The 21,581-nt window shown below is 44.7% G+C and overlaps 1 protein-coding gene across 1 annotated transcript in view; it reads left to right on the top strand.

The window, feature by feature from the left end:
• The window catches only part of me1 (malic enzyme 1, NADP(+)-dependent, cytosolic), a 115,397-nt gene that overhangs the window by 30,967 nt on the left and 62,849 nt on the right, over positions 1–21,581 (top strand). The window contains exons 2-3 of the mRNA XM_020452543.2: positions 6,344–6,477; positions 11,326–11,475. Of these exons, the coding sequence (XP_020308132.1) occupies positions 6,344–6,477; positions 11,326–11,475 (284 nt within the window). The remainder of the gene's footprint in view (positions 1–6,343; positions 6,478–11,325; positions 11,476–21,581) is intronic.

Consider the following 21,581-nt stretch of genomic DNA (forward strand, 5'->3'; position numbering starts at 1 on the left):
TTTTATCCACACTTCGTCCTTTCGAGTGTGTGCACTTCCCTTGTGCCCTATACACCCTACAGCGGGGAAAGCATCAGTGGAGGTGCAGGGGGTCAGCTCAGCTCAGCGCTCTCCGTCTCTCTGGGATATAAAGAGAGCCCTCCAGTCCCCCGTCCATAGCGCTAGGAGGAGCAGCAAACCTCTCTGATCACATGTTTGTGCAAGTGAGTCTATTTTCTGCCAAACATTATCCATCTGTCTTCCATGAAGGGCTTTTGTTTCTGTATCTAATCTCAGACTGGGGTGAGTGGGGTGTCTGGCCCAGGACTCGCTCAATGGGGGTCTTCGCGTCCAAGAGGGGGCTTCACGTCCACCGAAACAGAATGCTCAGGGGACACACAGGAAAGGGGGGGGGCAATTCAGGAAATGTCAACAGCGGGAGGGCAAATTGTACATCAGGTTCAGTCGTGCTTTTTAAAATTTTGTAGCTTATTTCAGCAATACTGTAAGAAAAGAAAGAAAGGAGTGGAAAATACTAATTATGAGCAGTGTTACAGATGTAGGATCTTAATTTGATCACCCTGTTGCAGGAGAACTTTCCTGCAGTGCTGGACATTTTAAATGTTTAGTGTATTTGAGGTTTAAATAGGCAGGCCCCAGAACCTGTATTTGGGTTTTGTGGGAGATGTGAGATTACATGGTTGGAGCATGAGAAGGGCCAGTCAAACTTCTGAAACGCTCCCTCCAGAATGAATATCCTAAACAACTCTGCCTTTGAACTTTCTGGAACACACGGAAGGATTTTTATCAGTTTGAAAAGAACATACTTTTATCTTCCATGCGTTCACCATCTGGTCTACTAATTACCCGTTTCCTTGTGGACTGTGTGTTCTTGGGGTAGGCTTTGCCGTGGCAGTGTGGCCTGAGCTGGAGGGTGGCGTTGCCCCATGGGCAGATTACAGGTCTGCTTGGTTACCACTAGCTCCTGGAACATGGATCTGCTGGCGACATGTGTTGGCACAGTGCGCGGGCACTTTAGATGTGGTACGGCACATGTGGAAGCGTTCTAGTCCACCCAGCCCAACCCTGCCCAGCCCTCGACTCCCTAAGCGAAAGAGAAAAGCTTTGCAACAATCAAACTTTAAAACTATAGGGCAAGCAAACAAAAAGACAAAAGCTGCGTGTACGCGTGTCCACTTGAGTGTGTAAACTATATATACAGAAGTATGTGGACCCTTCTTCAAATGAGTGGATTTGGCTATTTCAGCCACACCCGTTGTTGACAGGTGCATACATTCAAGCACACAGCCATGCAATCTCCATAGACAAACACTGGCAGTAGAATGGCCTTACTGAAGAGCTCAGTGACTTTCAACGTGGCACCATCATAGGATGCCACCTTTCGAAACAAGTCAGTTTGTCAAATCTCTGCCCTGTTAGTACTACCCCGGTTAACTGTAAGTGCTGTTATTGTGAAGTGGAAACATCTAGGCGCTAAAACAGCTCAGCCACAAAGTGTTAGGCCACACAAGCCCGCAGAACCTGAGCTCCGAGTGCCGAAGCACGTAGCGCATAAAAATCGTCTGTCCTCGGGTGGCAACATTCACCACTGACTTCCAAACTGCCTCTGGAAGCAATGTCAGTACAATAACTGTTCGTCACGAGCTTCATGAAATGGGTTTCAATGGCTGAGCAGCCGCACACAAACCTAAGATCACCTTGCGCAATGCCAAGTATCGGTTGGAGTGGTGTAAAGCTCGCCACCATTGGACTGGAGTGATGAATCACGCTTCACCATCTGGCAGTCCAACAGAGGAATCTGGGTTTTGTGGAAGCCAGGAGAATTCTACCTGCCCGAAAGCATAGTGCCCATTGTAAAGTTTGGTGGATGAGTAACAATGGTCTGGGGCTGTTTTTCATGGTTCAGTCTAGGCCCCTTAGTTCCAGTGAAAGGAAATCTTAAAGCTACAGCAGACAATGACATTCTAAACAATTCTGTGCTTCCAACTTTGTGGCAACAGTTTGGGGAAGGCCCTTTCCTGTTTCAGAATGACAATGCCCCCATGCACAAAACGAGGTCCATACAGAAATGGTTTGTTGAGATCGGTGTGGAAGAACTTGACTGGCCTGCACTGACCTCAACCCCTTTGAACACCTTTGGGATGAATTGGAACATCTACTGCGAGCCAGGCCTAGTAGCCCAACAACAGTGCCCAACCTCACTAATGCTCTTGTGGCTGAATGGAAGCAAGTCCCCTCAGTAATGTTCCAACGTCTAGTGGAAAGCCTTTCCAGAAGAGTGGAGGCTGTTATAGCAACAAACGGGGACCAACTCCATATTAATTCCCATGATTTCAGAATGAGATGTTCGACGAGCAGGTGTCCACATACTTTTGGACATGTAGTGTACGTGTGTCTGTTTGGTCAAGAATGCATCTTTGTCGTGTTTGAGTGAGTGCAAACATTCAACAACGATGACCGGAGGAATCTATTCCATTGATGATTCATGGAAGGGGAAAACCTCATTATTATTGTTATTATTATTAATCCATTTTCTATTTTCTCTCACAATGTTCCAATTGTATATTTACCTTTTCAAGAGCCTGGCCTTACCAGAACTCAACCCCAGTCACTGTACTGACTGAAACAGCAAAAAGTGTTTGACAACACATTGTTCCATTGTTTCTCAACAAACTAATACCTGCTCCACCTCTTCATCAACAAGTGGAAATGTTTGTGTGAGTTGAACAGTTTAAAATATGGCACCCATATTAGGAACACAATCCTCCTTCACCACCTCTTCCCATCACGCCATCTTATCTCATCACTCTCCAGCTGTTATCTGGTTTATTTTGGAGAATGGCTTTCGTCAGTAGCTATCTGAGGGCCTCACCAGGCTGTAGTGACTGACTGCGGGTCTGTCGTGGTTGATTGAGAGGATAGCCAGTTCTATTTACGGGCTAAGTTCAGGGTTGACGCAGGCCGATACATAGCTAGTCAGTCACACGCCAAATCCACTTGCCGGTTCCCACAGTGAACCTGCCAGGAGCTGCAGACCATGTCGATCTAATATTTCTTGCCATCAAAGCATACAGTGGAAAAGCAGGAAAGCAGCATCTTATCCCTACCCTCTCCTCCTGCTCCTTCTCTCCTCTCCCTCCCACGTCACTAACCCAGCCATCCCATGTCCCCAATCGGAAGGTTGTTCCATAGTTCCATACCCAGTGGCTCTGTCGGCCCAGGCTCCCTGATCCATTAATTGCTCATTTGGGCTAGGTTCCATGGAGGCTCTCCATTTCACGTATGACACTGGGAACCTTTGAGCGACCACAGAGCTGTGTCGAGTAATTATTCTTAATGAGACTGAGTCCATGGGTCATCTGACTCTCAGACATGCCCTGACATTTAGCTCTGAAACAGACAAGCCCCAACTGTGTCAGAGCTGCTACTGTGTGGGCCACTGTTTGTTTTAATGCTTGTCCGAATTCACACAATTATTCAAGAGAACAAGTTTGTGCGTTTGGGCGTGTGTGGCTGTTTGCGTGAGCTTGTGTTCGTATGCCATGGAGGGCCTAGTGTCACCTGGTGTTTGTTTTTTCCTTTCAATTCAGAGCTAGACAACCAGGTGAGGGGCGTTCTTTATTAATTAGTGATATAACAATGAAACGAAATGTCTTCAAAAATGAAAGTGCAGTCGGGAGGAGGCAAGATCAGGTGAGCGCATTCTAGCTAATGAGAGGGCAGATATGCGCGTGAACAACAGGCACAACTCCGATATAAAGTGTATTTTTCCCTCAAAGTTTCCGGGAGGTAACGTGTCCTACTTATATCATTACACTCGTAACAACCTAAGCATTAGGAAACGTCTATTTGATGGAATAAGCCACACGTAGCAAACAAGCCATTACATTTTTGTTAATCAAATTCCACACTCTCGTTGACCTCCATATAAACATACAAAACAAATGCCACCTGCTGGAGAAGACAAATTTTGGGCCCAGTTATCCCTCTCGCTTCGCCTCTCCCTCTCTGGTTTGACACATGTGGCGTATGCACTCGCACATCTGAGGCTTGATCTCATATAATAATGTCACCACATTATACGTAGATCCATTCATGTATTTTTTTTAAAACAACCTTGCTTCGTTTCCAGAGCTTCTAGTCTCCAATATGCCTCATGGTCAGTTGTATGAGTCAGCTAAACAGAGCTGTATAATGGCCCAGTACAGTCCAAAGCCTCTGAGACACCCTTTATGATGTCAACCACTGGCTCTTCGCAAAATAGAATGTATCTTTTTATTATGGGGAAGGTAGCAATTCCCGAGCTGGCAGTATTGAGTGTCTGCTCCTCAGGCCATCGAAGTACATACTCAGTCAAGCCTGGAGAAAGGACAGGCACAAAGAGGGAACAGAACTTTATTGAAATAACAAACAATGTTCTTTAACATCAGAACAAAAGATAATTGCACCTAATCATCATTGAAATGGCATTCAGGGCGGTGTGTTTTAGCTCCAACACAAGGGACGAGTGTCAATGCCGTATAGGAACGACTACACTGGTTACGTCTGACCAGAAGTGGTTGATGTACTATAATGTGCTGTTATGTGGCAGTATGGAAAACCACAATCCATGACTAGTGTAGGCTTTGGGCTGTGAATAGACACGCTGTTGGCCTGCTGACAGAAATGGAGTGCATTGATATTGACATCAGACCATGGGTCCACTGAAAGTCACAGGTACAATAGATGACATCCAAGCTGTCAACCTCTAGCCTGTTCCTCAGGTGTTCTGCCAAGAGGTGTGTGTGTTCCTGTCTGATGATGTGCACTGCGTACGAATGCACTGTAACCTGTGTGTGTCCCAGAGTCATTCGTCCCAAGTTCAGTTGAGACCGAACCCAATAATGTTATATATTTTTTTAAAGAAAATCTGCCGAGGTTTGAAAATGTGCCTGTGGTCAGTTCTGATGGTTAGTACGACGTCAAGAACACTACATTTTATTGCACTGTATGCTTTTCTACTTCACTCTTGCTCTGCGTCCATGTAATCAAACCCCTCAACCAGATTTAAAAGTGCCAATTCCTTAAAAAAGCTGTACATTTCAGCCAAGCCCGCGTGGTGTGCGTTCCAAAACACAGAAGTTGCACCACAACTTCAATTCCATCCCAGCAGCGACATAGATGTAAAAATACAGCCAGAGAGTCTTCTCTCACAGCTACACACACTCTGATCCCTCTATGGGGCGGTGGCAGCACCTCTATGGACTAGTGGAGACTGGTGTCACTTTAATCAGAGGTTGGGCTCATTGTAATGACTGGAATAGAATTAATTGGAAACCTTGATGTTGATCTGATACCTTTCCATTTATTCTATTTCAGTCATAACAATGAGCCTACCCTCTTATTTCTCCCTCCACCAGACTCCGTTAGAGAGGAGGGGCAACGGTGGCAACAGCCGATTCCCAGATCCAGTAGTGTTCAAGGTCACGACCCAGAAGCTAAACGTGTGTGTTTATCGATATGCCTGTCTGGAGGTCAGGGTTGTGGTTGTCTGACGGAGACTGGTCTCATGACTGCAGTGTGTATCTTCGCGGGGACGGACGTCACAGCAGAATGTGAGCAGATGGTTGCCCCATCAGAACATCAGATCAGCCAATAGGGTTAATACTTGAGGGGAACCCCCCCCCATCCAGAGCAAACACTGGGATAGGGCTGATGATGCAGTAGCCTGAGTATCATCACTCAAGGGATTCTGTAGAGGGATGAATGGAAATGTCCCTGCTTATACAAACTTTGGCTAAAAGTACAAAGGAAGTTTTACTCGGGCAGTCTCAGCCAGTCATGTTGAATAGAAAGAGGATAGCAGGGTTGTAGAAGAGACATTTTAAGTAGGTAATGAGATCTGATCTGTGGTTTAAACCATTCGTTCTCCAGTTACTGCTGTCTTTGGACTTGGACTTTGAACTGTTTAGAATTGAGACCTATGTACATATCATTCCACAGACCCCAGACTTGTACACTTAGAATGACTATCTTTTTTTACACAAAGTAAATTTGCAATGTGAAGTTTATCAATTAAAGTACAATCAAAGACAAAATTCATACACTCAAGTATACAGTTTGTAGTCAAGACATACAGCCGCACGATAATGTTGAGTAGTTGGGACCAGAGGGCTTACCGTATACATTAAGGTCAGACTCAGTCTTTCTCATCCAGTAGTCCTACAGAAGCTAGCCCACGGTGGCCTTAAACAGTGATCTGTGGCGTTCTTGTAGTTTAATGGTCTAACAGATGTCTCTACTGTGCTCTGGTGTTATGGTGGTGGTCTAACAGATGTCCCTAATATGGTTCTGTGTGTTTTAGGGCATGGCCTTCTCCCTGGAGGAACGACTCCAGCTGGGGATCCACGGCCTGCTGCCTCCCTGCTTCCTCAGCCAGGACGTGCAGCTCCTCCGGGTCCTCAAGAACTACGAAATGAAGAGGGACGACCTGGACAGGTGAGACTGAGATCCTGTGTGTGTGCTGGGAGAGCCCAGCTGCAGAGAGAGCGAAAGAGAAAGATCACACACCTGGAAGCCTTCAAAGAGACTGAGATTTAAGGGAAGGATTACGGACTAGTCCTCTGAGCTCTTTATTCAATCCACCCTAGCACCCTACTGGTTACTGAACAAACCACTACTACTTTTTTCTACGGCTTCCTTCATCCTTGTTCTCCTCTCCTTCTTCACAGCATTTTACAATCTTCTTTAAGACATAAAATCAATGCTGATTTAATCTCCAGTCCCTACTGCAGCTGATTAGGGTCACAAAGGTTTAGTATTCTGTAACGCTGCATTACTTATGTCCCAGGCTGATTTCTTTGATCATTGGCAGTTCGGTCACAGATACCACATTCCTGAAGTTAGTCATGCAGAGTGAATTTAATGTTTTGAATCATGGGGGCGGGTGTACCATATTCTCTGTGTTGATCCCTCTGTTTTAAAGGAAAATTTCACCCAAAAAACTGTATTTTGGTATTTGGACATCAGTCCATTGTTGATATAGTTCCAAAATGTTTTACTTGTCAGCAATCAAGTTTTCAAGATATGTTACTTTTAAAATACAGAAATCATCATCCCTGTATGACACATTTTTCATCCTATGACACAAAACTCAGCTTCATATGATGCACAATGCATCATACGGGGATGATTTCTTTATTTTGAAAGTTACATACAATACCATGCCAAATGTATGTGGACACCTGCTCGTCGAACATCAGGGGCATTAATGTGGAGTTGGTCCCCCCCTTTGCTGCTATAACAGCCTCCACTCTTCTGGGAAGGCATTCTACTAGATGTTGGAACATTTCTGTTGGGACTTGCTTCCATTCAGCCACAAGAGCATTAGTGAGGTTGTGCACTGTTGTTGGGCTACTAGGCCTGGCTATCGGTCAGCATTCCAACTCATCCCAAAGTTGTTCGATGGGGTTTAGGTAAGGGCTCTGTGCAGGCCAGTCAAGTTCTTCAACACCGGGTGAAAACAAACCATTTTTCTTTATAGACCTTGCTTCGTCCTCGGGCGCATTGTCATGCTGAAACTGGATCGAGCCTTCCCCAAACTGTTGACACAAAGTTGGAAGCACAGAATCGCCAAAATTGTCATTGTATGCTGTAGCATTAAGATTTCCCTTCACTGGAACTAAGGGGCCTAGCCGAACCATGAAAAACTTCCCCAGACCATTATTCCTCCTTTACCAAACTTTACAATTGGCATTATGTATTCAGGCAGGTAGCGTTCTCCTGGCATCCGCCAAACCCAGATTCGTCCGCCGGACTGCCAGATGGTGAAGCGCGATTCACCACACCAGAGAACTCATTTTCACTGCTCCAGAGTCCAATGGCGGCGAGCTTTACACCATTCCAGCTGCGCGCTTCACCAAGCTGCCCGCTTCAGCACTCGGCGGTTGTGTTCCATGAGCTTGTGTGGCCTACCACTTCGCAGCTGAGCCGTTGTTGCTCCTAGACGTTTCCACTTTTCAATAACAGCACTTACAGTTGACCGGGACAGCTCTAGCAGGGCAGAAATTTGACAAACTGATTTGTTGGAAAGGTGGCATCCTATGATGGTGCCACGTTGAAAGTCACTGAGCTCTTCAGTACGAGCCATTCTACTGCCAATGTTTGTCTATGGAAATTGCATGGTTGTGTGTTCAATTTTATACACTTGTCAACAACGGGTGTGGCTGAAATCACCTAGTCCACTAATTTGAAGGCGTGTCCACATACTTTTGAGCATGTAGTGTATCTTGAAAACTTGTTTGCTGACGAGCAGCACATCTCTCTGTCAGACACTACAAGGCTTCAAGTAAATGTAATCCCAATGTTGGATACATTTCCATAGTGGCAGGACAGCAGGTCTCTAACCATGGTATCTGCAGTCTTCATTTGTGGCCTGTGGATGTGTAGTTAGTGTGAGGACTGGTTGGGTTGGTTAAGGGGACAGAGAGGGACAGGATTTGTGGTCAATTTGTGGTCAGGAAGACCTTTTAGCCAGTGGTGTATAGTAGTTATTTTAAAATACTTTAAAATACTACTTAAGTTCCTTAAGAAAATATTGCACTTTTTACTCCATGCATTTTCCTTGACACCCAAATGTATTCATTACATTTTGAATGCTTAGCAGGACAGGAAAATAGTCCAATTCCCGCACTTATCAACCGAACATCCCTGGTCATCCCTACTGCCTCTGATCTGGTGGAGTCACTAAACACACGTGCTTCGTTTGTAAATGATGTCTGAATGTTGGAGTATATGCCCATGGCTTTCCATAAATTTAAAAAATCTAGAAAATGGTGCCATCTGGTTGCTTAATATAAGGAATTTGAAATAATCTATTTTACTTTTGATACTTAAGTATATTTTAAACCAAATACTTTTAGACTCAAGTAGTATTTTACTGGGTGACATTCACTTTTACTTGAGTCATGTTCTATGAAGGTATCTTTGACTTTTACTCAAGTATGACAGTTGGGTACTTTTTCCACCACTGCTTTTAGCCCACTTGATTTTCCAGCGTGGTGGTATGATGACTGAGGCACGGTTGCTATACTGTACCACACCAATCCTCCAAAACAGCAATTAGCTGTGTTTTTATTCCTTTTCCCATGCCCTTTCAATGTCACCAACAATTTGTCTCATAGTCTCATAGTTGCCTTCCAGTCCACTCAGGGCATCGGACCAGTTTATTAGAGCTGGTATACGCCCTGCTTGTCCTCATGCCTCTGGCCATAGTATTTCCATTGCAGTCCAGGCCTTACTTTTCTTCTCAAGCCTTCTGTGGTATTTGCTGGACCTGACCGTGTCACTTGTATTTTTGCATGACCGTTGCTCAAAACTCTCACTAAACGATTACATGCCATTCTATTCCAAGCAGCAGCTATTTACTGTTTTTACTACTCCCCAAAGCAGGGCTTCATTCTGGTGTCTGGACATTGATAAAGCAGGCTGGACTCTGGACATCACTGGCTTGAAGCCCAAACATGTCTATAACAACAGAGATGGCGGCCCAGGCTGGCTTTATTGGAGAAATCCTCTTCTCTGCATGAAGACCCAGTTGCAGAGATAAAGAGAAGGACTCACGAATACTAAAAAGTCATATGGGGTCAACTCTTAAAATGCCCTTTTGTGATTTTTTTACCTGATGCATGTGATACGCTATCTAGCAGTTTAAAGGAACACCATAAAAACCATCCGACAAGAGTGTCTGCAAAGAATCATGAATTTGGATGGAGAGAAAAGGGGTTGGAAGAGGGAAAAGTTATTTTCCCATGCCAAGTTTAAGCAGAGTTTCACACGCTTGTTAACACACTTTATCTGAAGAAAGAAAACGGTGTGTGTGTGTGTGACTGTGATATCCTTTCAGGCCGAAAGAGAGCCACAACAGGCTCAAGCTGTAGTCGCTCATGGAAAAGATAACTAGACTCAACATGGTTATTGAGACCTGCTGTCCTGCCACAACTAGATAAGTGAAATCAAAATGATTGTATGGGTCTAGACCACCTAGACTGAAATACCCAATTTTACTGACAATATACATTTTGTGCCACCCTGTTTCCTAGTGTCATGTGAGTGGTACAACCCTAGCTTGACACTGTGCGTTGACGTGGCCTCAAAGTCACATCACCAATCACACAACGTTGGGCACCAATAAGTTGGTCTCATTCTGTGTCCCTATTTCGTGACTGAATTGTGTTGGTATGGCAGGATTCCCAAATTTGGCCTGCGGGTGGTTTTATTTGGCCACCCAAGTTTGCTGAGCAAAAAAAAAATATATATATATATATATATGTATATATATATATGTGTGTGTGTATGTATGTTTGTTTGTTGGACATAAAATACTGTGAAAACACCAGGGAATCAGCTCCAAGGGATTTTAATTTTGTTCCCCAGTGTTCCCACGTATAATAGACAGGCAGGCAAGTGATCGTATGCTAATTTAAGCAAGGTTAGAAACTACGGTTTTAGTCAAACATTATATCTGTTCGGGCTTCTTGCGGTCAATTTGCCGTCTACAAATGATTAGTAATTATGTTCCCCCTGACCATCCGCCCAATAGGAATTCATCCCGCGTCTGAATCTAGTGATTTTACCCGGCTGGAACACCAACCTTTTTTAAAAGAGATTGTTAACACCCTGTATCCAATGACAGTGTGGGAGAAGGCCATGCATACTTTCGATCATCCCAACAAGAGCGATGTTATACTCCATCTTTTGTGGAAAGCTTTCTTTTCATGAGTGGAGGACCCGTGGCGTGGTCTAGCAGTTAATTTGGGTCATATGTAAAACCTTCAGTCCCCCTGTCGATGTTTGCTCGTAACAAGGAGCTTGTGAAGGATATCTGATGGGTGTCTTTGTGCGCTCTGTATTTTTCTAAGCGTTTGTAACATAAGCAACAGCAACTTTATCCAGCAGTTATTGTACTACATGGCACTATCATCGCATGGTGAGCAGGGCTTGTATTCATCAAGGCAAGGAGGGAGTCAGCATGGCATTATCTCTCTCTCGCTCTCTCCCCCACTTTCTATGGGCCATTTCTTTCCAATTGGGCCTTTTTAGTCCAGAGGGAAAGGGGAAAGTGGGGCCCGACAGAGTGAGGTATTGCTCTCACAAGGTGCAATCTGTTTGTCACCCCAGACGTCTCTCTCGCGCTCTCCTCTTCAAACACACTTCTCTTTCGCGCTCTCTGAGATTTTGTATTTCATAAAGCCACTCTGAAGCCCATTTTACATGCACAGTTTAGGAATCAGTGTTAAAGATTGTCACCTTTTTCTTCACCCCCTCCTCCCCCTCTGCCATTCCCAGATATGTGTTTCTGATGGGGCTCCAGGACAGGAATGAGAAGCTGTTCTACCGTGTGCTGACGTCCGACACCGAGAGGTTCATGCCTATCGTTTACACCCCCACCGTGGGCCTGGCCTGCCAGATGTATGGCCTTGCCTTCAGGAGACCCAGGTGAGAGAAAAACACACACACCACATGCATGCACACACACTGAATAGGCCTGGATATACTGTCACACACACACAGTTGCTGCTCGTGGCCAGCCTAAACATTGTTTTAAGATTTGACCATCAATTGTCAAATAATTTAGATGCATTCTTATGAAACATAAATCCTTTTGAATCTTCAAATATCTGTGTATGTTGGCCTATTGCAGCAAACTCTCAAACAAAATCAGAGGGTGGGGGGGGGGGGGGGTCTGTGTCGATTTGGGTTCTGCGAGTCCTTGGGCAGCTCAGGCCAGTTTAAGCAGTTACTGTGTACAGTTCACCTTGAATGGACTTGGCATTGCATAAAGCAGGACTTGCCTCTTCGGTCTGCTCAGTTATCCGTGTCTGTTTCTCCTCAAACAATTAGGTCCACGTCTCTCTGTCACCACTGAACTCCCTCGTTAGTCATACTGGAGATCAAACTAATATAACACGCGTTCAGACAACGTCAAGGAGCTGATCACGTTTGGCTCCGACACATCTACACTGCGCTGTGTTGTGAAGATTTCAGGTGTTGGGTTTGAGTCTTAGATAGTAGAACTAACATGGTCCAAGAAAGACCACAGCCAGTATTGTTCTGCAAGTCAACCACTGTGGGAGAGGGAGAGGAAGATGGATGGTGATGTTCTATTGGCTTGATTAGTACCTCTCAGTTAGAAACGCTCTTTACCCTCTCAATCTCATCTCACTCTCTCGTCAGTCAGTCACACACTGACGCACCGAGTGCGTTCCAAATGGAACCCTATTCCCTATATAGTGCACTATTTAAAAATGTAAAATAATTTTTTTAACCAGGGCCTGTATGGACTATATAAACTGTATGGACTCACACTCACTCACGTCCTCAGTGAACTTTTCCTTGTGGGTCTCAAGTCTAAAACTCCAAATAAACGGATCATAACCAGGGATGCTTTTGATTAGTAGCGAATGCTAAATCCAAAGCAGTTTTATTTTAAATGCTTACCTTGGGCACATTTGAAAATGCGTTCGGAAACCTAAGCACACACACGTGGAGTTATACAACCCCCTTTTCCACAATTTCCCCAGAACTAGCAAGTATGTGGAAAATATGTCTAGCATGCTTCTATGCTCCAAGCTTCCCTACCTCTGACACTGGGCTGAAGGAGTAATCTTATATCTCCCCGCAGACCCACAATGCAGTGGGCCAAGACGTGAGCTGCCAGAGCCTGGGGGTGGGGAACTTGGGACTGGTAGATATGTGACATTGGGTCAGTTAGCAGCAGGCTCTGTAGACTCGACACGCTGGAGAGGCCCAGTGGACTATCGCTGACTCTCAGACAAACCTGGTCCTCAGCCAGTCCTAGACCCAGGCCTCTCCCCTCAATCCCACTGCTGGCTTGCTTCTGAAGCTAAGCAGGGTTGGTCCTAGTTGGTCCCTGGATGGGAGACCAGATGCTGCTGGAAGTGTCATTGGAGGGCCAATAGAAGGCACCATTTCCTCTGGTATAAAAACAAATATCCCAATACCCCAGGGCAGTGATTGGGGACATTGCCCTGTGTAGGGTGCTGACTTTTGGATGGTACGTTAAACGGGTGTCCTGACTCTCTGTGGTCACAAAAGATCCCATGACACTTATCGTAGGAGTAGGGGTGTTAACCCTGGTGTCCTGGCTAAATTCCCAATCTGGCCCTCATACTATCACGGTCACCTAATCATCCCCAGCTTACAATTGGCTCATTCATCCCCCCTCCTCTTCCCTGTAACTATTCCTGAGGTCGTTGCTGTAAATGAGAATGTGTTCTCCGTCAACGTACCTACATTTTTTAAAACCTAGCCCATGGAGGGGGGTGGGGAAGGCATTTCTGACAAAAAAAGCATTTCTGACAAAAAAAAAAGCTTATATTCAAATGCCTCTCCTGTGAAGTAGTGACACGCGACATAGACCTAGTTTCCTGAAACAAGTCATAAATCACCCAGCAGTGCTATTTGCAGCGTTAGCTCCAGGTAAATTGAGCAATTCTGCAATTTCTGAATCTGCGAAGAAAAACAAGCTACAGATGGACAGTACCAAACCAAATGATCTAATGATTCTGTCTCTTCACAGCTAAATCTGCAGAGCTGGGATGGTAGCATCCTCCATATATAGAACATTCTATTGGTTGCAAGAACACTTTATAATAATTCAAATTGAAAACTTCTAAGGTTTGAATACGTCATCGTTTTGTTTATCAGTTCATTAACCATGTGCCATAGTATCTGTCGATTGAAAATCTCTTCCCAACTTCCGGTATGGTTATACAGGACAGAAGGTTAAGGCATTAACAAAAGTAGGGTGGTTGGTCATTTTAGTTAATTAGCAAATGTTAAGTACTTATTACTTTTTAGCTACTTTGCAACTACTTAGCATGTTAGCTAACCCTTCCCCCAACCCTAACCTTAACCCTTTAACCTTTAAACCCTAACCCCTAGCCTAGCTAACATTAACCACCTAGCTACCGTTAGCCACAATAGATTGGAATTCGTAACTTATCATACGTTTTGTAAATTTGTAACATATTGTACAAATTGCAAATCGTAACCTATGAATTAGAAATCTGAACATATCATACAAAATGATTGATACTTACCATGCAGTCGTGGCCAAAAGTTTTGAGAATGACACAAATATGAATTTTCACAAAGTCTGCTGCCTCAGTTTGTATGATGGCAATTTTCGTATACTTAATTGCAATGTCCCTCTTTGCCATGCAAATGAACTGAATCCCCCCCCAAAACTTCCACTGCATTTCAGCCCTGCCAGAAAAGGACCTCATGTCAGTGATTCTCTCGTTAACACAGGTGTGAGTGTTGACAAGGACAAAGCTGGAGATCACTCCAGCCTTGTCCTCATGCTGATTGAGTTTGAATAACAGACTGGAAGATTCAAAAGGAGGGTGGTGCTTGGAATCATTGTTCTTCCTCTGTCAATCATGGTCACCTGCAAGGAAACACGTGCCCTCATCATTGCTTTGCACAAAAAGGGCTTCACAGGCAAGGATATTGCTGCCAGTAAGATTGCACCTAAATCAACCATTTATCGGATCATCAAGAACTTCAAGGAGAGCGGTTCAATTGTTGTGAAGAAGGCTTCAGGGCGCCCAAGGAAGTCCAGCAAGTGCTAGGACTGTCACCTAAAGTTGATTCAGCTGCGGGATCGGGGCACCTGCAGGATCGGCTGCGGGATCGGGGCACCAGTACAGAATTTGCTCAGGAATGTCAGCAGGCATGTGTGAGTGCATCTGCATGCACAGTGAGGCGAAGACTTTTGGAGGATGGCCTGGTGTCAAGAAGGCAGCAAAAAAGCCACTTCTCTCCAGGAAAAACATCAGGGAGAGACTGATATTCTGCAAAAGGTACAGGGATTGGACTGCTGAGGACTGGGGTAAAGTGATTTTCTCTGATGAATCCCCTTTCCGGTTGTTTGGGGCATCCGGAAAAAGGCTTGTCTGGAGAAGACAAGGTGAGCGCTACCATCAGTCCTGTGTCATGCCAACAGTAAAGCATCCTGAGACCATTCATGTGTTGGGTTGCTTCTCAGCCAAGGGAGTGGGCTCACTCACAATTAGTCTAAGAACACAGCCATGAATAAAGAATGGTACCAACACATCCTCCAAGAGCAACTTCTTCCATCCATCCAGGAACAGTTTGGTGTCGAACAATGCCTTTTCCAGCATGATGGATCACCTTGCCATAACTAAGTGGCTCGGGGAACAAAACATTGATATTTTGGGTCCATGGCCAGGAAACTCCCCAGACCTTAATCCCATTGAGAACTTGTGGTCAATCCTCAAGAGGCGGGTGGACAAACAAAACCCCACAAATTCTGACAAAACTCCAAGCATTGATTATGCAAGAATGGGCTGCCAATCAGGCTGCCAGAAGTTAATTGACAGCATGCCAGGGCGGATTAAAGAGGTCTTGAAAAAGAATGGTCAACACTGCAAATATTGACTCTTTGCATCAACTTCATGTAATTGTCAAAAATAGCCTTTGACACTTATGAAATGCTTGTAATTATACTTCAGTATTCTATAGTAACATCTGACAAAAATATCTAAAGACACTGAAGCAGCAAAATTTGTGAAAATTTATATTTGTGTCATTCTCAAAACTTTTGGCCACGACTGTGCATACCATACGAAACGTAACAAATCATACGAATTGGACTGTCCCGGACATTTACTATGGTACGTCTACCCCTGAGTCAAGGTTAAACTCAGTCTAGATTCACAGGGAACTCAGTCGGGGAGCTCGAGCATGTATGTACTGTATAGAGAGCTCACAGCCTCTCAGAGCACCTTTTCTATGGTCAACTGGTCTTATAGGGACAACTGTCTCTGTTATCACGATCTTTGTCTACATACAGTTGAAGTCGGAAGTGTACATACACTTAGGTTGGAGTCATTAAAACTTGTTTTTCAACCACTCCACATATTTCTTGGCAAGTCGGTTAGGACATCTACTTTGTGCGTGACACAGACACAAAGACAGGTTATTTCACTTATAATTCACTGTATTTCAATTCCAATGGGTCAGCAGTTTACATACACTAAGTTTATGGCTTTAGAAGCTTCTGATAGGCTAATTGACATAATTTGAGTCAATTGGAGGTGTACCTGTGGATGTATAAGGCCTACCTTCAAATTCAGTGCCCCTTTGCTTGACATCATGGGAAAATCATAAGAAATCAGCCAAGACCTCAGAATTTTTTTTTGTAGACCTCCAAGTCTGGTTCATCCTTGGGAGCAATTTCCAAACACCTAAAGATACCACGTTCATCTGTACAAACAATAGTACACAAGTATAAACACCATGGGACCACGCAGCCGTCATACCGCTCAGGAAGGAGATGTGTTCTGTCTCCTAGAGATGAACGTACTTTGTTGCGAAAAGTGCAAATCAATCCCAGAACAACAAGCAAAGGACAAAGGACCTTGTGAAGATGCTGGAGGAAACAGGCACAAAAATATCTATATCCACAGTAAAATGAGTCCTATATCAACATAATCTAAAAGGCCGCTCAGCAAGGAAGAAGCCACTGCTCCAAAACTGGCATAAAAAGCCAGACTACAGTTTGCATCTGCACATGGGGACAAAGATCGTTCTTTTTGGAGAAATGTCCTCTGGTCTGATGAAACAAAACTGTTTGGCCATGATGACCATTGTTATGTTTGGAGGAGAAAGAGGAGGCTTGCAAGCTGAAGAATATCATCCCAACCGTGAAGCACGGGGGTGGCAGCATCATGTTGTTGGGGTGCTTTGCTGCAGGACGGACTGGTGCACTTCACAAAATAGATGGAATCATGAGGAGGACAATGATGTGGATATATTGAAGCAACATCTCACGACATCAGTCAGGAAGTTAAAGCTTGGTTGCAAATGGGTCTTCCAAATGAACAAGGACTCCAAGCATACTTCCGAAGTTGTGGCAAAATGGCTAAAGGACAAAGTCAAGGTATTTTGGAGTGGCCATCACAAAGCCCTGACCTCAATCCCATAGTAGACTCAGTTACACCAGCTCTGTCAGGAGAAATGGGCCAAAATTCACCCAACTTATTGTGGGAAGCTTGTGGAAGGCTACCCAAAACGTTTGACCCAAGTTAAACAATTTAAAGGCAATGCTACCAAATACTAATTGAGTGTATGTATTCGTCTGACCCACTGAGAATGTGATGAAAGAAATAAAAGCTGAAATAAATCATTCTCTCTCTCCTATTCTGACACTTCAGAATAGTTGTATGTATGGTGCTACTTGTATGTAAACATCCGACTTCAACTCGAACTCGTCTCTGTGATTCTAACTCTTATAGCAGATTTATACGCACAAGTAGCACCATCTAGATATAACAGAAATGAATTCCTGATGTGAGTTTGCGTGCATGCTTATGTGTGTGCGTGTGTGCTTATGCCTGGATGTGTGTGTGTGTGTGTGCTGTGTCCGTATGCTTGTCTAGACCATCAGAGTGGCTGAATAGACTGATATTAGCTCTCTAATCACTGCCTCCCTCTCAGGTATAAAGAGCACTCTGTGGTAGAGGCGCCCTGTTGGTCCTACCCAGGCTTACTGTCTGTAATCCGATTCACGCTGACTAACCACGTCAATACTAGGCTCCACTGTAGGGGGCAAAGGTCAAGCCCCATGAAGTGTCAGAACAGAGCTGATTCACTGATCTCTGGGTGGGCTAATCGTAGGCAGAGAAGATAAACATTCACAACAGAGGTCACTGGATCCATTACGTTTTGGGACCTATAAGCTCATAAGTGTAGGATACACAGGGCATTTTTAGTCTATTTCAGTTAAACTAATGACTTTGTGGCTAGTCACTCACTAAATGCAGGAGCTGTTTGCTAGCACAACTGCCACTAGTATTGCTACAACTATCACCACAAATGTTAATTTCACAGACACTAAATAACACCAACAAAGAACCTTCTAAGGTGAGCGCTGATAACCAATCCATCTTATTGATAAAGATGGATTATCTTGATTATAACCCCTTAGTGGATTCGGCGGTCAAGTGTCGATGACTCTGGACCACTGAAATATTTTTTTGTTGGAGGTGGAAATGAGAGGCCTTGAAGATAAACACACTACATGACCAGAAGTATGTGTACACCTGCTCGTCGAACATGCAATTCCAAAATCATGGCCATAATATGGAGTTGGTCCCCCCTTTGCTATAACAGCATCCACTCTTCTGGGAAGGCTTTCCATTAAATGTTGGAATGTTGCTGCGAGGACTTGCTTCCATTCAGCCACAAGACCATTAGTGAGGTCAGGCACTGATGTTGGGCTATTAGGCCTGGCTGGCAGTCGGCGTTCTAAATCATCCTAAAGGTGTTTGATGGGGTCAGGTCTCTGTGCAGGACAGTCAAGTTCTTCCACACAGATCTCGACAAACCATTTCTGTATGGACCTCGCTTTGTGCACAGGGGCACGTCATGCTGAAACAGGAAAAGGCCTTCCCCAAACTGCACAGAATCGTCTAGAATGTCATTGAATGCTGTAGCTTTAAGATTTCACTTCACTGGAACTAAGGGGCCTAGCTTGAACCATGAAAAACAGCCCCAGACCTCCTGCACCAAACTTTACAGTTTGCACTACGCATTGAGGCAGGTAGCGTTGTCCTAGCATCCGCCAAACCCAGATTTGTTTGTCGGACTACCAGATGGTGAAGCGTGATTCATCACTCCAGAGAACGCGTTTCCACTGCTCCAGAGTCCAATGGTGGCGAGCTTTACAATCATGCCAATAATGGAACAACTGTAGCATAATTAGACTTAAAGTCAGGGAGTCTGATTAAAACAAAGGGCGAGATATAAAAGAACATTATTAACATACAGTATAAATGGCTATGCTGTTTTAACGATAAACATGAGATGAAATTTCCACTGTGCTACCTCAGTCTGCAGGGGCAACATGTGCTTGATGAAGCGCCTCAGCCCCCCGGGTAGAGGCTTAAGTGTTGTGATCCAAGCATTCAGGCCCACACACATTGCTGCTGTAAGCATGTAAGATGAGTGTCCTTTGGATCGATGAGCATTTAGGTTAAGTGGCTAAGTAGAAAATTGCCCTCTTGGATGTTTAATCCATGAGACACGAGAGCATTCGACTGGGACAAGTCTTTGATAGCCGGAATGAGTGACTGCCATATTACACAAATCCTTTTTTCTATGCATACGTTTGAGAAGTTAATCATGTGACCTATTTTATGACCACTTCATAACTTTGTTCCTTCTTTTGTTATGCATGCTATCACACATCATGATGGAAAAAATAGAGAGGAAAGGTTTTGAATTACACTGACCTCATGAGGAACGTGGCAAAACATTTGGGATTAATTACCTCACAGACTGAGGACCTAGTAAAACAATTTAGAGCATATGTCTTTTGGTCTGCTTGGTAAAAAGTTGAGACCAGATAAACAAAAAACCTTGAATTTCACCTCTCCTTTTTCTCTACACGAACCTTTGTGATAATAAATGAATTTCCGCTGCAGGTATTACCTGACTTCAAACTATAGTCCCTCTCAGTTTATTCAGGAGACATGCACTGTAGTCAACTGAGAAATCAAATCACATTTTATTAGTCACATACGCCGAATTCAGCAAGTGTAGACCTTACAGTGAAATGCTTACTTACGAGCCCCTAACCAACTGTGCAGTTTTAAAAAATATGGATAAGAATAAGAGAAAAGTAACAAGTAATTAAAGAGCAGCAGTAAAAAATATCATTATATACAGGGGGGTGCCGGTACAGAGTCAATGTGCGGGGACACCGGTTAGTTGAGGTAGTATGTACATGTGGGTAGAGTTAATTAAAGTGACTATGCGTAGATGACAACGGAGAGTAGCAGTGGTGTGGAGAGGGGGGGGGGGGGCAATGCAAATAGTCTGGGTAGCCGTTTGACAAGATGTTCAGGAGTCTTATGGCTTAGGGTTAGAAGCTGTTTAGAAGCCTCTTGGACCTAGACTTGGCGCTCCGGCACCACTTGCCGTGCGGTAGCAGAGAGAACAGTCTATGACTAGGGTGGCTGGAGTCTTTGACCATTTTTAGGACCTTCCTCTGACACCGCCTGGTATAGAGGTCCTGAATAGCAGGAAGCTTGGCCCCAGTGATGTACTGGGCCGATCTCACTACCCTCTATGTAGTGCCTTGCGGTCGGAGGCCGAGCAATTGCCATACCAGGCAGTGAGGCAACCAGTCAGGATGCTCTCGATGGTGCAGCTGTAGAACCTTTTGACAATCTGAGGACCTATGCCAAATCTTTTCAGTCTCCTAAGGGGGAATAGGTTTTGTCATGCACGCTTCATGACTGTCTTGGTGTGCTTGGATCATGTTAGTTTGTTGATGATGTGGACACCAAGGAACTTGAAGCTCTCAACCTGCTCCACTGCAGCCCTGTCGATGAGAATGGAGGTGTGCTCGGTCCTCTTTTTCATGTAGTCCACAATCATCTCCTTTGTCTTGATCACGTTGAGGGAGAGGTTGTTGTCCTTGCACCACACGGCCAGTTCTCTGACCTCCTCCGTATACGCTGTCTCGTTGTTGTCAGTGATCAGGCACTGTTGTGTCATCGGCCAATTTAATGATGGTGTTGGAGTCGTGCCTGGCCGTGCAGTCGTGAGTGAACAGGGAGTACAGGAGGGGGCTGAGCACGCACCCTTGAGGGTCCCCTGTGTTGAGGATTAGCGGGGCGGATGTGTTGTTACCTACCCTTACCACCTGGGGTGCGGACCGTCAGGAAGTCCAGATCCAGTTGCAGAGAGAGGTGTTTAGCCTCAGGGTCCTTAGCTTAATATCCTTTCCTCTTTCATTGCTGTATGTTTATTGGAGCACTTATGACAGGATTAAGTGCTAAGGGAGGATGAACTCTTACAGTACTGTATGTGAGAACTCCTAGTCACTATAGGACCTTGTGAGTTTAGCCATGTTAATTGGCCTAATAGCAGACAACTTGTAGATGTTTGGATAAGCAGGGCTCTCCTCTCCAGCGTTCTAGATTATATTAGGGTCAGTGTGCTCAGGTCATCAGACTGAAGCTCCCTCTCACCTCCTCTGGCCAAGCTTTAGCTTGCAGTCCTGGAACGGAGCCCAATGCCGAACAATCACCTCCTCCGCTCCGATCCAGCCATCTCCATCCTCCTCTCTCGCTCTCTCTCGCTCTCTCGCTCTGGGGGAGGATAAGTTAGGCTCTGGCTCACACTTCTCCTTCTCTCTCTCAATTCAATGTGCTTTATTGGCATGACGTAACAATGTACATATTTCCAAATCTTACTTATATGTACAATATTAAAATAATAAGAATCAAAATTGTCAACAGGACAACAGTAACAACAATAACCGAGGGTCAAAATAACCAGACATTCACCAATAACAACAAGCATAGAGGACATGTTCAGGTTGGTTGGCCTGTCAGACGCTGTCCCTCATCTTATGGCAGGCAGCAATGTAGTGCGCTGCCAACCCACAGCTTTCTGCGTCCTCCCCCAACAGGGTAGCCTATCCTCATCAGAGAGGTCTTTGAAACCTTGAATAAGGGTTTCACATTTGGGGAAATGACACT

Source organism: Oncorhynchus kisutch, linkage group LG2 (genome assembly GCF_002021735.2).
Source record: "Oncorhynchus kisutch isolate 150728-3 linkage group LG2, Okis_V2, whole genome shotgun sequence".
NCBI lineage: Eukaryota > Metazoa > Chordata > Actinopteri > Salmoniformes > Salmonidae > Oncorhynchus > Oncorhynchus kisutch.